This window comes from Tamandua tetradactyla, chromosome 21 (assembly GCF_023851605.1).
Source record: "Tamandua tetradactyla isolate mTamTet1 chromosome 21, mTamTet1.pri, whole genome shotgun sequence".
NCBI lineage: Eukaryota > Metazoa > Chordata > Mammalia > Pilosa > Myrmecophagidae > Tamandua > Tamandua tetradactyla.
The window spans coordinates 49,024,012-49,038,843 of NC_135347.1; the positions used below are offsets into that span (position 1 = coordinate 49,024,012).

Below are 14,832 nucleotides of genomic sequence, written 5' to 3' on the forward strand. Positions count from 1 at the left end.
TTCATTTTAAAAAATCAAGCCATTTGGTGGAAAGATTTAATGGATAAGTCAAACAACACAGAACAACAGAAACATCTCCTGGCAGAGCCCACTGTGGGGGCTGTAAAGGAGAGAGACAGGTCTCCCCTGCTAAACATAAATTTTGCAGATCTGCTGGCTTCTCAGTTCATAGCATTCTACTCCCTGGCTCCTCAGTAACTCCTTCTCTTCTGCCACATCTCGAGCTTTCACCTGTGGGAAGTGGGCAGGAGAGGCAATGAAATCGTAGTGCTGATCCAGATGCCGCAAGTAGATGAGCATATGCAGGGCATAGGCCAGCACCAGCAGCAGAACGAGGGACACTGCCAGGCCAATCAGGATGGCCGGCGAGAAGGAAGAGGCGCAGTCTCGGGCCTTGGCAAACTGTTCTCCCTTGATGGCAAAGCCCTGGATCTGTCAGGAGAAAGAAAAGAGATGGGGTGACTTATTCTTTCTCTCCTAAGATCTACTGCCAGTTGGACTGTGGGTTTCTGGGCCCTTGTTAGCAAAATTTAAGTTACAGTGCCCAAATTTTCTGAATAACTTGAACATATGACCTAACAAATGTGAGTATGCTATGAGGACAATGAAACCATTTAAAATCAGGACTAATGGGGAAACTCTGGGATATATGGCTGTCATAATTAAGAGGCTCATGATACTCAAGGCTCTGAAATAAAACTTTTATTATTCTGATATGCAGGAATATTCCGGTTCATCTAAAACCACTACAGCTGTGATATCTCTAAAATTCAAAGCATACTAGAAATTTCATAAGCGTTAGTACAAGTTTCATAAAGAGTTTGAAAACTGTGTTCTGCCTTTGAGCTTACTGATTGGAATTGAACAGGAAGAGTCTTTTGAGGTGGGAAATCATGATTTCCAAGGAGATAAAACATAACAAAGGCTAACACTTACTATAGGTTTCTTTATGTACCTCACCCTGTCTTAACACATTTAATACTCGCAAACTCACAGGACCCTATGAGTAAGTTACTATTTTATGGATGAGGAAACAGGCCATAGAAGCTTCAGTAACTTACCCAGAGCCACACAGCTAAGAAGTTCTGTGAAGCTGGACATCAAACCCGGGCAGTCTGGCTCTAGAGTCACCTTTCAGTTGATGACTCTACTGCTGCTGCTATGCTCCATTTCTTCTTCCTCCCACCACTACCTCTCCCTCTTTATCAATTGTACCATCAGACTTGGTACCATTTTTGGATGAGCCACATACCAGCCCTCTCTTGTATCCTACACAGAGAATAGAAAGAAAAGCTTTCTCATTTGAGTAAATGAAGTAGTTTGTTTACTTGGAACTCGGAGAGGCTCAAATAAACAACTCACCCTGATGCCTAAATATTGTCAAAGTGTTTTTTTAAAAGGGGGCAGGGATTCTACATCTACTTCTCTGGAAGTAGAACCCAGACTAGATCATTTCTGGAAAGCAGCCTCTGCATCTTGTCGGTTTTTAGAGTAATAACCCTTCATTCAGTCACCTTGCTGGCTTCCATATGGCACATTAAAAAGTTGACTTATCCATTAGCGGCTTACTGAAAATTCATTTTTATGACCTAAGTGAGCATTTTAGCATTTTTCCATGCTAAAATTATTGTGGGTGCCCATTACACCACAGACCTCGGGGGCCTTATCTGCCCAGTTGTCTATGTTCTAGACTGAATCCAAAACTACTCTGAAAGAGCTTCCTGGCCTGGCCTCTGGGACTCTTGGCCTGCCTCCCTCCATGAGCACACAGAATGCCTTCCCTGCAGACCAGTGTCTGAAGAGTCAACTCCTCAATGACAAAAGATGACTGCAGCACTGGATGCAGCAACTCCAAAGAGAAATTCTCAAAGAGAATGTCCTCAGATTGACTAATTCTTCACAAGACTTGGTTGAGAAAGCAGAGTGCCTGAAGGACATGTTGTTTATTCATTCTTCTGGACTAGAGATTGTACACTCTGTATCTAGACCACAGGTGAGTTCTGTTTGGCCCCAAATTCTGAATACTCAGACATTTTCCCATAAAAATCCAGATTCCTGTCTTCTGTTGAAAAGTCAGAAGACTCAGTGACCTTGGGCCAGCATTCTTCTAAAACAAAAGTCAGCTGGAGTTGAACTAAAAATGCTCCTGTAATATTGGCTACAATTTGTCATAGTCCCCAATTGGCCTACCTCACTCATTTCCTGGAGGCATCTGAGTTTGCCAGGTCTGCTCCAATCTCTTTATACTTTATTCCTCAACCAACCCAATGAAGCAAAACTGCAGCCATGGACTGCAGCCTTTTGTCTATATGCCTTAGACACCACCACCACCACCACCACCAATCACCTTTTCCCTGGACTCCGCATTCTGCCACTGTTTACATTAAGGATGTTTTAATAAGGGCCCATGTGTTTACTGAAAAGATGCTGTTGAGGTTGTGGGTACATGTTGCACAATACCAGGGGTAGATACACTTCTCAAAAGCAAATTTTCAGTAGTCGGGTGGATCCTGTGAACATGTACCTCAGTGTGTTTCTTTCTGATGTCAGATGCTCCAAAATCTCAGAGCCAGATTACCATGCCCAGCCAAGACAGACACACAGTTTTGTGGTTAGATGTTCCAACCTCACTGGTGGCGCTAGTTGATCTTTTCTTCCTTTGTTTTACCTTTGTCTCCTTGCCTTTACCCTTTTTAAAAGTTATTTTTCTTGGAGTATTTCCATATGTCACCTTAAGTCATTTTTAGAACATGGTAGAGGTATAAATCAATCAATTCCTTGTTTTAATTAGGCAAAACTATGCATAAATTATTCCTCTTTTAATTATTACCTCCTCACTGCTTTCCCTACCTGTTCCCGCTTTGTTTAAAAAGAGAGAGAGAGGGAGAGAAAGACAGAGAGAATGAGATTGTATTATTTTTTGAAGCCAGGCAGCCCCAGGATTCAAATTCTGCTGCTACCACTTACCAGTTGAATTGCTTTGAAAAGTTATTAAATTATTAAAAATTATTTACACCTCCTATGTAAAATAGGAATCATAACAGCTAACTTGCAGAGTTATAACTTCCAGGGTATGTAAATCAACTGCGACAGTCCCAACACACAGAGGGGACTCATAAGTATGGATTCACAGTCATGTTTTATCTATGCCCAACACGGTGCTGGGTGCTTTCACATATATTAGGCCATGTACGCTTTACATCCATAAACATAGGTGAGAATTTGAAAGAGGTTATGCACCTTGCCCAGGGGGCCGAGTCGGAATTTGAAACCATATAGGTCTGCTCCAAAACGCAAACTCCTTAGCTACTCCCTTTCCTTAACACTGACCCTCTCCAGGAAGGGGGTGGGGGTGGGGGAGGAAGAAAAAGGCGTATGTATATAAAGGTTGGAAAGTACAAATCCCGCCTTTCAGTGGGGTGGAGGAGCAAGTTCATCTTCTCTCTCAGGTAAACAGTGAGCAGGGAACTGGACAGAAGGTCTCAGCCCCAGACGCGTGGTGAAAAGGAACCTCTTAGGCCCCCACGCCTTCCCCCAAATACTTTCAAAAGTATCTTTGGGATATTTTTGACTCTCTGGCTGACAGTTCCTTTTCTACTAACTGCCAAAGCTGTCGCTCACGCTCCAGTTGTACTTCTTATCTGCGCTGATAGGATCACTGCTGCACTCTCCGGAAGGAAATAAAATAATCGTCCGGTAATTCCTCCCCCTAGAAGGGCCTCTCACTGCAGGAAGCGTCGGTCACTGGGCTTCACGCCACAGCTTCGCTCAGCCTGGATTGCTGGCATTCCTCACTGATAATTACTAGTGACCTGATAAACCTGCATGTAGAAGCGAGCCCCCCACCCCATTTTGTTCTGCGCGAGAGGAGGGGGCGGCACAGGAGAGGAAACCCTCCATCCCATTCCTTTTCACACCTTGGAAGACAAAGATGAAAACACCGGTCTATTTGAAAGGTGCCGCACCTCTCCTCGGGAAGCATCTAGGTTCCAGGTGTTTTTAGGCTAAGCCTGAATATTTGGGGCACCAAACACCTATGTTTTCATGTATTTATTTATTACCTGGAAATCAACGAAGGTGACCTCCCACAGGCTGGAGGCCCCGTGGGCGCGGCGGGGCAGCAGGAGCGCGCCGGCCCGCTGCAGGGTGCTGACGCGCTGGCAGCGGTAGGAGTGGCTGGTGGGCGCGGAGATGCCAGTTGCATTAAAGGTTGCTTGGATTGAATTATTGGAAATTATCTCGACGCGGTGTAAACTAAACCAGCTCTGAATGGACAACTTTTTGTAACTGGTAAGGATGAATCTGAAAATGATTATAAAACAGCATTACCCCCTGCCCTTGGTGAGGCAGGACGTCGTCTATGAGCAGTACAATAGCGCCCTCTTTCGTCAGGCACTAGAACTGGCTCGGGCAGAGCGCTCAGAGCAGGAGCCTCCCGGGGGGCGGAAATCAAGGCAATAATGACAGGACAGTCCCCCAAAGTAAGCGACACACATTCCACAAAAGGAAGACCACAAAAAGCTTGTTTGTTTTCTTTTTTAGAATCAGCAGTCGATTATGCGCTTATTGCAAAAAATGAGAAAAACTTAAATGTATGTGAAAACAGAATTCATTAAATAAACTATGGTTAAGAAGAATAAAAACAGCTTTTACTATGTGCCAGACACCCTTCTATGTTCTTTATGTGTGTTATTTCATTTAATCTTCACAACAACACCATGAGAGAGATGATACTATTATCCTCATTTCACAGTGAGGAATCTAAGAGGTGGAAGATAGAAATAACTTAAAAGGATTAGAGCTGGCATTCAAATCCTATCTGATTACTGAGCTCTTTATCATGGCCATTTTGAAATGGACCATTCTCTACCCCAAATTATAAGTCTATATGCTGTGATTTTTTTCATTAGAATATTGCATAGAAAAAGTCTGGAAGGACAGAAGTCAAAACATTAATGCGATTACAACTGGTGGTTGGATTATGATTACGGGCAAATTTTAATTTTCTTCTTTTTATAGTTTAATATTTTCTGATTTTTCCTTTTTCAATGGACATGTACTACCTCATCTTAGTGGGGGTTCTTTCAGAAGCAGATTCTGAGACAAGGATGTGGGGATAATAAGTAATTTGAGAGGGCAATCCCAAATTTATTCGGGAATTTATTCATTCAAAAATATGTAGAGTGTGGTTCAGTGGTAAAATGCTCACCTTCCATATGGGAGACCCGGGTTCAATTCCCGGACCATGTACCTAGAAATATATATATATTTATATATATGTAGAGTGGAGAATGACGAAGGAAAGGTAGCCAAAAAAGGGGAGCATTATTAAACAAGTTTCCACTGTTGGCAACTAGGACTTAATCCTCTTGATCCTTGAAGTTATCTCACCCGAGGGAGAGGGAGCTGGGGTATATGTTCACTTCTGCCAGTCATTGGTTGAAGCAGTAGTGTTGGGAGGCAGTGGGTGCATCTGGCCAGAGGAAACCTTTAGGCAAAGGGATGCTGACAGCTGAAGGTGGAGTGGTGAGCTGTGCTGCTCTCAAATAGAAAGGCCACGACAGTACAGACAGGGCGCTGACAGTGTCTGCTGCATAGTTTCATTGTAAGAAAATAAATAATAAAGCTATTTTCCATTGTTCCCCACTTCTCTATGAAACACATACTTACAGGTACTTGATCACCTTCTGGGCTTATGTTTTCCTTATAAAGTTGTTCTGAAAGAAGTCTTAAAACTTACCTTACAGCAAGAACCCTGGAGTTTTCAGCATCACCAAACTTCAGAGAAAGCCTGAGAAAACAGCAACAACACATTCCTCAAAATAGAAATGAACCTCATCTCACACTATACATAAAATTAACTCAAAACAGATCAGAGACCTACATGTAATACCTAAAGCTACAAAACTTATAGAATAAAATGTCTTTGCAATCTTGGGATAGGCATTCATTTACTGACTACAACATAAAAAAGTATGAACCATAAAAGAGAAAGTTGATAAATTGGGCTTCTTTAAAATCAAAATCTCTCACTCTGTGAAAGACACTGTTAAGAAAATAAAAAAGGCAGGCAACAAGATGAGGGAAAAATATTCACAACACATATATAAAAAGATCTTGTATCCAGAATACATAAATAACATTAACAATTCAACTAAAAATGGGCAAAAGACTTGACCCTTCACAAAGGAAGATACACAAATAGCCAATAAGTACACAAAAAGATGCTCAGCATCATTAGTCATCGAGGAAATATAAAGTAAAACCACCCTGAGATACCATGTACACCTATTAGAATATTTAAAACAAAACATAAAACCTGGCTAAGTTTTTAATCTCTATATTTATTCACACTATCCTGACAGTAAATACAGAATTTCCCAGAGCAGGGACAAACTAGATATTACTTACCTATAGCAATAACTGCATCAGTTCCTATTTAACCCAATTCTTTCCCCCTGGGCAATGTAATGAGAGCCAGATGTCATCCTACTCATACTGGAATTTGTAATACAGGTGAGGAATCCCCAAAATATGAATCTTGGGGTTTATACAGAAGCGGGAGAGCTGCCCTCCTCCCTAATTCACCTTTTGAGACAGCGAGAGAAATCTCTGCTCTCTCAGAGTAAACAAATTCTCCTTGGAAAACAAAGGGGTAAGAATCCTGGGTCCCTACCCTAGAATATAAGCAGCAGAGTTACAACCCCCACCCACACCATCCCCACCCACCCTACCCTGGCAATGTCTCCAGAGTCCTGGACTTCATTACCCCTTGAAATGTAAACAGATACTTCTGAGGAGGTAAATCTCTTACAAACTCCCAAGGCTTATCTGTTAATTGAGATCCCAACAAAATTTGTTTTGAAAGTTACTAACCCTGAAGAAACAAAAATATTTTCTCTACAGCTCCATATTGACCATACCAAGTGTTGGTGAGGATGTGAAGCAGCTGGAGCTCTCATAGAGTGTCGGTGGAAAGGTGGAATGGTACAACCACTTTGAAGAACAACTTGGCAATGGCTTAAAAAGTTAAACATTCACAAACAGATGATCCAGTCATTCCAGTCAATCACTGATCCAATCATCTACTCTTAGGTAATTACCCAAGAGAAATGAAAAGATGTGCCCCCTCATATTCACGAATGCTTATAGCAACTTCATTTGCAATAGATTAAAAAATGGAAAAAAGTTCCCATCAACAAAAAATTTTTGTACATCCATACAATGGAATACTACTCAGCAATAAAAAGAAACAATCTCTGATACATGGAACAATATAGAAGACTATCAAAGGCATTATGCTAAGCAAAAAAAAGCCCAGCTTAACAATATTCCACATTCTATGATTACATATCTTTAAAAATCTGGAAAATGTAAACTAATCCATACGGATAGAAAGCAGATAAGTGATTGCCTAGAGATATGGGGATGGCAAGAAGGATAGATTACAAAGTAGCACAAGGAAATCTGGGGGGATGATGAAAATGTTATCTTGGTTGTATCAATGCTTTTGTGGCTGTATATATTGCGTCAAAACATCAGATTGTTCACTTCAAATATTCAGTTTAGTTTACTTTACTTATATTTCAATAAGATTGAAAAATAGGAATGACAACATAAACAAATAATTGAAATGTGAAAAATGTAAATGCACAAAGGATGAAGCAGCTCTGTGACATAATGTCTGTAAGTCAAAGCACCTCAAAATACATTTTAAAACCAGAAAAACAAAATTAGATCGGTTATTTAATGTTTAAATATAAGTTTGAAAAAAATACCGCACATATATAATCTCATTAATTTGGTCCCACAACTTTCAGCGGTGGCTTGAATTTTATATTAATATTATTTATGAGGAAAAGTGCAGTATTTGAAAATAAAACATATAAATGAGATTTCTAAGAAGTATTTTTATTTCCTAACAGCATAAACATTTTAGAAGCACTCATTTACAAATAAGCTAATTTACTCATTAAGGCAAAGACTTTTCCCTAACAATATTTTAATAGTCTGTTACAAATAAAATCCTTTAAAGAAATAAAATGCATTTCTTGAAGGTATTTTATAAATCTGACTTTTCACTTATTCTAAAAAGAATTTCCTAGTTCTTCTATGGTATTGGAACAGCTGGGCTCTCCAGCTAAAGGACTAAACCTTAAAGTAAAGCACTTGCCAAGTCCACCCTAATCTCTGTCGCATCTCCTGACGGAACAGTTTAAAAGCCTCCATGCTTCAGATCCTCAGGGGGTTTCAGTGGAAGCTTAACACCGCTCTGCTTCAGAGGAAAGAACATGAGACCTGATTTCCACAAAATAAATTCAACACTCATTCACTGAGGCTCTTCCAAGTGCCCAAACTGGGCATACACAGGAGAAATACAACCCTAGAGCAAGAGAGCAGCTCAAAAACTGGAACTCCTTTTATTCTTTCAAGCACCCTACTCTTCCATATTTAAAACAGGTTCTGAATTCTTCAGACTGTAATTGCCTAAATTCAAAATATACATAGACACTGGGATTACATTCTATTTGTGGAGCTTTCAAGATTCAAAAAGATTTCTGTATAAATCTGCCTACCAACAATATGCGTCTTCTGAACATATTGTTACCAAGAGCTAAAACATGGTCATCCTTTTTTAATCCACGCTTTGACCTTGCATAGTTATGTCTTTTCCTGGGTCTGTTCTTTCAGCAACACCTATTCTGGTTCTTGAGGACATAAGACTTCCTTGCCCACACAACAAAGGCACCTCACTAATCTGCTATTCACAGGAATCAAGGACACTAAATCTCAGCAGCTGGCCCTTAAGCAGCTCCTGCTCCTTGGGTGCGGCAGGAGCACTTAAGCAGGACCCCAAGTAGTGAATTCTACATACCCAGGGGGTGAAGGCTGAGTAGAGCTCTAGGGCAGTGATCGAGAAGACAAAAAGTTGGTCCTGCCGAATCATGAATTTGTGTGCTATGAAAGCCAAAGTACCTGAGCTTCTCCACCAGGTAACTAGATGCTTGTTTTACTTACCCTTAGTAGGTCAGGGAGACAATACGACTGCTTTGATTAGAACTTGACAAGTTCTCAAAGGGCTTCTGCATACATTTCCTCATTGACTTTATTTTTTACAATCCAGTGCTTTTTAATATATCTGCTAGGTTGTGCAACTATCACCACGATCAATCTTAGATTGATCATTTCATCATCCCCCAAAGAAACCCTATATCCATTAGCAGTCACTACCCAATCTCTCCTTCCCACTAGTCATTTAGTTTTCACACCACTGTGAGATGGAGAGATAAAATACCATTTGTAGCAAGTTTCTTAACCCCTTTGAGCCTAGGTGTCCTCGCCTGAAGCAGGGAAGCACAGATGACATTAGCAGTTGTGACTCAGGGAGTTATTCCTTCTGCCTGTGAGGACTCAGCACAGTATCTGGCCCAGGGAAAGGGCCTGAAGGTCACGAGCTGCGATTAACAGATGCCAGCATCTCTGCATCTCCATCTCCACCTCCCACAGGATGATCCTAGCCTTCTGCTCATAGTCACACAGTTTACCGGGCCTAGAAGCCAACTTCTCATTCTTTCCATCTCTAAGTTCCCAGTGACCACTACGTTTTCTAGAGCCCAGCACAAGCTGCGGCACCCTGATTTTCCCCACTAACACCCTTGGGTCAGGATACATGGAATCATGGGAGCCAGTCAGCCACGGGTAGGCAAAATTATCCCCAGGCAACCAGCCTCTTCGTGCAACTGGCCACAAAGAAAGAACCTTGATTAGAGTCTGAGGAAAAGTCCTGAGCTTTCAGCTATTGCTGGATCTCTGATAAAAGATATAAAAGAATAAACAAATCTGGGTCAACTCTGGATGCCTAAATTTACAATTCCCTAAATCCCTAACAAAAGAGAGTCAACTGAATAGCAAAATACTTAGTAATGACTTGTAAATAAATGTTAATACAATTAATTTTTATTAAGAATTTTTGAATGAGAAGTAAAATTCAGGTATAAAAAGGTGTTTCCAGCCAAAGTATGTAAAGTAGATAAGGAACACACACACACACACAGCATGTATGATGCATACAGAGCATCCTGCCTAACTAAACTAGGCCAAAGCAAATGCAGAGACTCTTCCAAAAGCATCCATTATAACCTCAAATACTGAAAGAGGGGTGTATAGAAAACAAGTGTGTAGAAAGCAGGCTTTCTCCAACTGGACCAAAACAAAGAATTTTTGCCTGGATGACTAAAAAGCTGAGAAAAGAAATGGGAACTGATTCCTTCTTAGATATTTGTTTAGCCTGCTTATTTCATATCAAAATTACGTATTCTAATAATTTTAAAACGTCCTAAAGAATTATCTGAAATCTGGCCATTCAAAGGTACCCTTGCGCATTTGCAAACAGGCAAAGTCCCACACTTCAGAATACCCCTTACAAGACAAGCATGTGCTCTGCCTAGTGTCGGGCAACCTGTTTTACCCTCTAGAGTATGTCCCTGCTCTGTGATTATAATGTCTTCCCTTGGTGACAACTGACTTTGGGAGTTGATACCAAGCCTGGAATCTCTTTTTTTTTTTTTCTGAATGAGTTTGGGTACTTCATTTCCAGGACCTTCATTTTCCACAAGTTATTAGGATTACTTAAATTTTCAGAAGAAAATTGCTGGGACGAAGGTAACAACTTTTAAAAATTTATCACGGACTTGTTCTTTCCTTTTGGACTTTAAACACTTACTCAAAAAGACTATTTCCAGGACATATTCAAAAAAGCCTACTTCTCTTTCCTGAAAGGATGGAAAACTGGACAGCCAGTTAATGGATCAACTTACGTGGCACTTTCTTCACTGCAGTTTGAGTTGCCAGAGTCCACTGTCGCCTTCTGCCCAAATGCTTCATCAGTAAGGTCCAGTTGGGTCTGATTCTTAAATTTAATTGTTATTCTTTTGGACCAGAAGAGAATGCAGGGAACTCCACCGACGGAAACGTTAACTGGGCTCTGATGGCTGAATGCATTCCAAGGTTCTTTTTCTAAATGATCTTGTTTGCTCAGACTGTTGTTGAGAGTCTAATTGAACAAATAAAAGAAATTTAAGAGACCAGTTTTTTTTTCCATGCCACAAAAGTCTTCCCAGAAATAACAGGGTTTATTGTTAGTCTGTTATCACTCTAATCTGCCCAGCTCCAGAGCCTGTGCTCTTGTGGGGGAGAGGAGAAGATGCACAGGACCATATAAGTCTAAATTGATAGGTATACCTGGAAGGTACCTTAACTCAATTCCACAAAGTACCAAAAATGGAAAGCACTAAAGTGTAAAAACAAATGGACAAACAAAATTAAAAAAAACTTTGGAAAGAATACTATTCACAATATTGAACACTTTTAAAAATGCACTATGCTATGAAACTAATAGTGATAATCTTAGAAACTAATAGCATAAGAACCCAAATACCATACAGATTTAAATAAGCAAATGAACATCCTAAACAAAGAAACAAGAGGCTCCTAGAAGTCAATCATAATTTCTTCATCAATGTCCAGTAGAAGGTTCTCCAGTGACTAGTGTGACTGAGGAACTTAATTTTTAATTTTTTTAATGTTAATTAATTTGAATTGAAATTTTAAAAGCCACATATGGCTAGTGGCTACTGTATTAGTTAGTGCAGCTCTGGACAATTTTATCTATATAAACTAGCAAGGCATTCTTACTGTTCTATATCTTATGAAATCATCAGTCAATTTCCAAGAAGCCCAAGACAATGCATTTCAGTATCTGACTCAGGTTACAAAGGAAATTTCATATCAGATCTGATCAGTCATCTAGACCAACTATTCCATACTAATTACTCCTGTTTAAACATGGAGAAAACAAAAAATTAGTTAGCAGGTATTAGCGCCTAAGTTCAATGGAAACAAAGGGTAAACTTTTATAGTAGTGATCCTACCTGGGCAGCAACAAAAGTAAAACTGAATATTGTAATGAAAATAGAAGAGAGCAAGTAAAATTTGCTACTTTGGGCCTTTCCTAAATATAAGATTACCATAATATATTTGCCTACCCAAAATTTAAACAAGATTATATTAGCTATTAACAGAATTATTTATATTTTCACAGTGGCTCTGATATGATTGAAATGTAATTAAATCTCTTGTTAAAGATATAATCTGGCTTTTCCTGACACAGCCATACCTGTGTGATTGGTATTGTGAAATTCTGCATTGGCTTCATATCTCCATTATTCTGTTGATCTGTCAAATAAATAATGTGAGTATAAAGACTAAATCTCATCAATTTATTAATGTAATTGAGTATAAATAATATGCTAAGCATCTTGTAAACCCAGAGATAAATAGTATAGGTTCTAGGCTCTTTGGGCTTATAATTTAGAATATACTAGTTTAAAGGTTCTAACATGAGAAACTCTGTATCAATGAAATCCAGCCCCCCAAAAAGCCCTTCTTCAACCCTGCAAAGCAAGCATAAGGTCAATTACAATCTTACCATTGTTTATAACCACCTCTTTATTTGATGATATCCAAGAACTGAAATTGGAAAAAAAAAAAAAAAAGATGAATACATATCTACAATTCAGATTTCATATTAAGCTTCAAGAGGGATGATTCCATTTATTACATCTCAGAGCAGAGAAGCAGAGTCTTAGCCTGCAAAATGGTCCATTTTTAATAGTGAATTTCTGATCTGAAAAGTAATACATTTTCTTTAAAGAAAATGTGGAAAGCGAAGAACATTCTAAAATATGTTTCATAAATGGCCTATAATCCTTATTCATTCAATAATATGTTTTGAGAGACTACTACATGCCAGGTAGTATCCTAGAAACTATGTCTTAACCAAACTTATGGCATAATAAAATGTTTTACGTTGAAATTTTATACTTACAGAGTACTGTTAACTTAGTAAAGCCCAAATATCCAACCCTTTTTATTTAAAAACAAGGACAGTCGGAATTACCAAAAAGGTATTTCTGAGGATATAAATTTTGTATATATACTTCCCACCTCTCTCTTTACATATACACACTCCACATACACACATAATTTGCTTTTTACAAAATTTAAAAAGAGATTTTTGTGAATATACTAATTTGGAGCTTGTAATTTTTAACTTAAAAACAGATCACCAATATTTCCCATATTATTACATATTTTTGGCATAATTTTGAATGCAGTATAGTATTATGTCATAAGTATATCATAATTTATTTAGCCAAATTCCTAAATATTTTTTAGTTGTTTCCAATTTTGTGATATAATAATAGTACTGCAAAGAACGTTCATATGAATTGTTTGTAGCCATAATTAGTGTTGTAAGATAAATTCTAAAAATTTAATTGCTAAGTTAGAAGATGAACACTTTTATTATGGAGAAGTTCATCTATATGCAAACATAAACACTTTTTTCTTTAATTTATTAGAAGTGTCTTGGTATAATTAATGCTTTAAAACCATACACATTCATTACTCTGATAAATTTTGTAATGCTTTTGAAGATGCTCTCATTTAAGACTTGATAAATTGATATTCTAGTTTATACTCTGAGTCTCCTAGGTGGTTAGTGTGAACCCAGTCACATCTAGGGGCACTAACAAAACTGAATTTCCTGAGCAGAAAGTTAGACTACAATCAAAGTAATCATGTAATTATAATAAACAAAAGATCTCTACTTACCTACATTCCAAACTGTATAATACAAGTCAAAATGTAACTGAATATATGAAAGAAACACTAATACCCAGGCAATACTTCTTAAAGAGCATCAAGCTTTCTGATCATAGAACCATATGCAAGAAGATTTTTAAAATTTCCTTAATTCGAACTTTATTCATTCAAAAATCATGTTTCATGATACAGGTTAACTATTTAATGTTTAAATGTCTTAATGAACAAAAACATAGAAAATTATGATATATAATTTCTACATAAGATAAACATTTATTAAATTTTGGAAGTATTTAGTTAGCAGTTTAATAAATAAGGGGAGTTTAATAAATGTTTATTGATTACGTGTCAGAATGAATGAATGAATGTTTATTGATTATGTGTCAGAATGAATGAATGAATACCATTAACATGCTTTGCTTGAGACGTTTTTTACTAATCAAAATGTCCATGTGTTCACTAATGAAAGACTTCTACTAGACAACCCAGGCTTACTGTAATTTCAGTGAGTCTGTAATAATGAATATATGATAATGCTGCTGCATTCCTTTCTTAAATAGATTATAATTCAGATAAGCCTTGCCCATACCCATAAGCCTGAACTAATTAAGTTTTCTGGAAATCATGACACATGAAAGTCAAAATACACATGCTTCTTTCCATCACAATATAGTCTCTCCACTAAAGTAAAAAATAAAAAATTATCTGGTTAAGAATTATCTGTGTGAATAAACTCAAAAACACTGGTTAAAAAAATTAAAGCTATATTGTCACTAAAATATTCAGATTCTTTCCTAGTAAAAGGGATTACTCGTCTCTGCAAAACCTGAAAAAGTAATCAAGAAACTTAGGCTTGTAGTAGCTACTGCTATATTTGTTATTTACCAGGTCTTCCATGGTGAATCTCCCAAGGATGCCTTCATGAAGGTGAACGAGAAGCAAGTCCTTCATCATCCTACTAACAGATTTCCAAACTTAGGATAATGATCACATTCCCATCCTACAAGGTCCTAAAAGACCTCTACATGCCAACTGTGTCTGCCTCATTTCAGCTTTTTCTTGCTTCGTCTGCTCCAGCTACACTAACATTCTTTCATTCCCTGCAGGCTTCAAGTTTATTCTTTCCTCATAAAGGCCGTAGCACATGCTGTTCCTCTACCTGGAAGA

General features: G+C 38.3%; 1 protein-coding gene across 22 annotated transcripts in view; it reads right to left on the bottom strand.

The window, feature by feature from the left end:
- LOC143665617 (V-type proton ATPase subunit S1-like protein) overlaps positions 1-14,832 on the bottom strand; it is a 58,293-nt gene continuing 43,461 nt past the window's right edge. For 20 of the 22 annotated variants that reach the window (XM_077139225.1, XM_077139241.1, XM_077139231.1 and 17 more), the window contains 6 exons: positions 12,488-12,528; positions 12,176-12,234; positions 10,818-11,053; positions 5,741-5,791; positions 4,062-4,302; positions 1-432 (listed from right to left, as the gene is read on the bottom strand). In XM_077139225.1, the coding sequence (XP_076995340.1) occupies positions 130-432; positions 4,062-4,302; positions 5,741-5,791; positions 10,818-11,053; positions 12,176-12,234; positions 12,488-12,528 (931 nt within the window). In that variant the 3' untranslated portion in view covers positions 1-129. Of the gene's footprint in view, positions 433-4,061; positions 4,303-5,740; positions 5,792-10,817; positions 11,054-12,175; positions 12,235-12,487; positions 12,529-14,550; positions 14,637-14,832 lie in introns of those variants that run through there. The other 2 variants (XM_077139237.1, XM_077139242.1) reach the window with 2 other exon arrangements.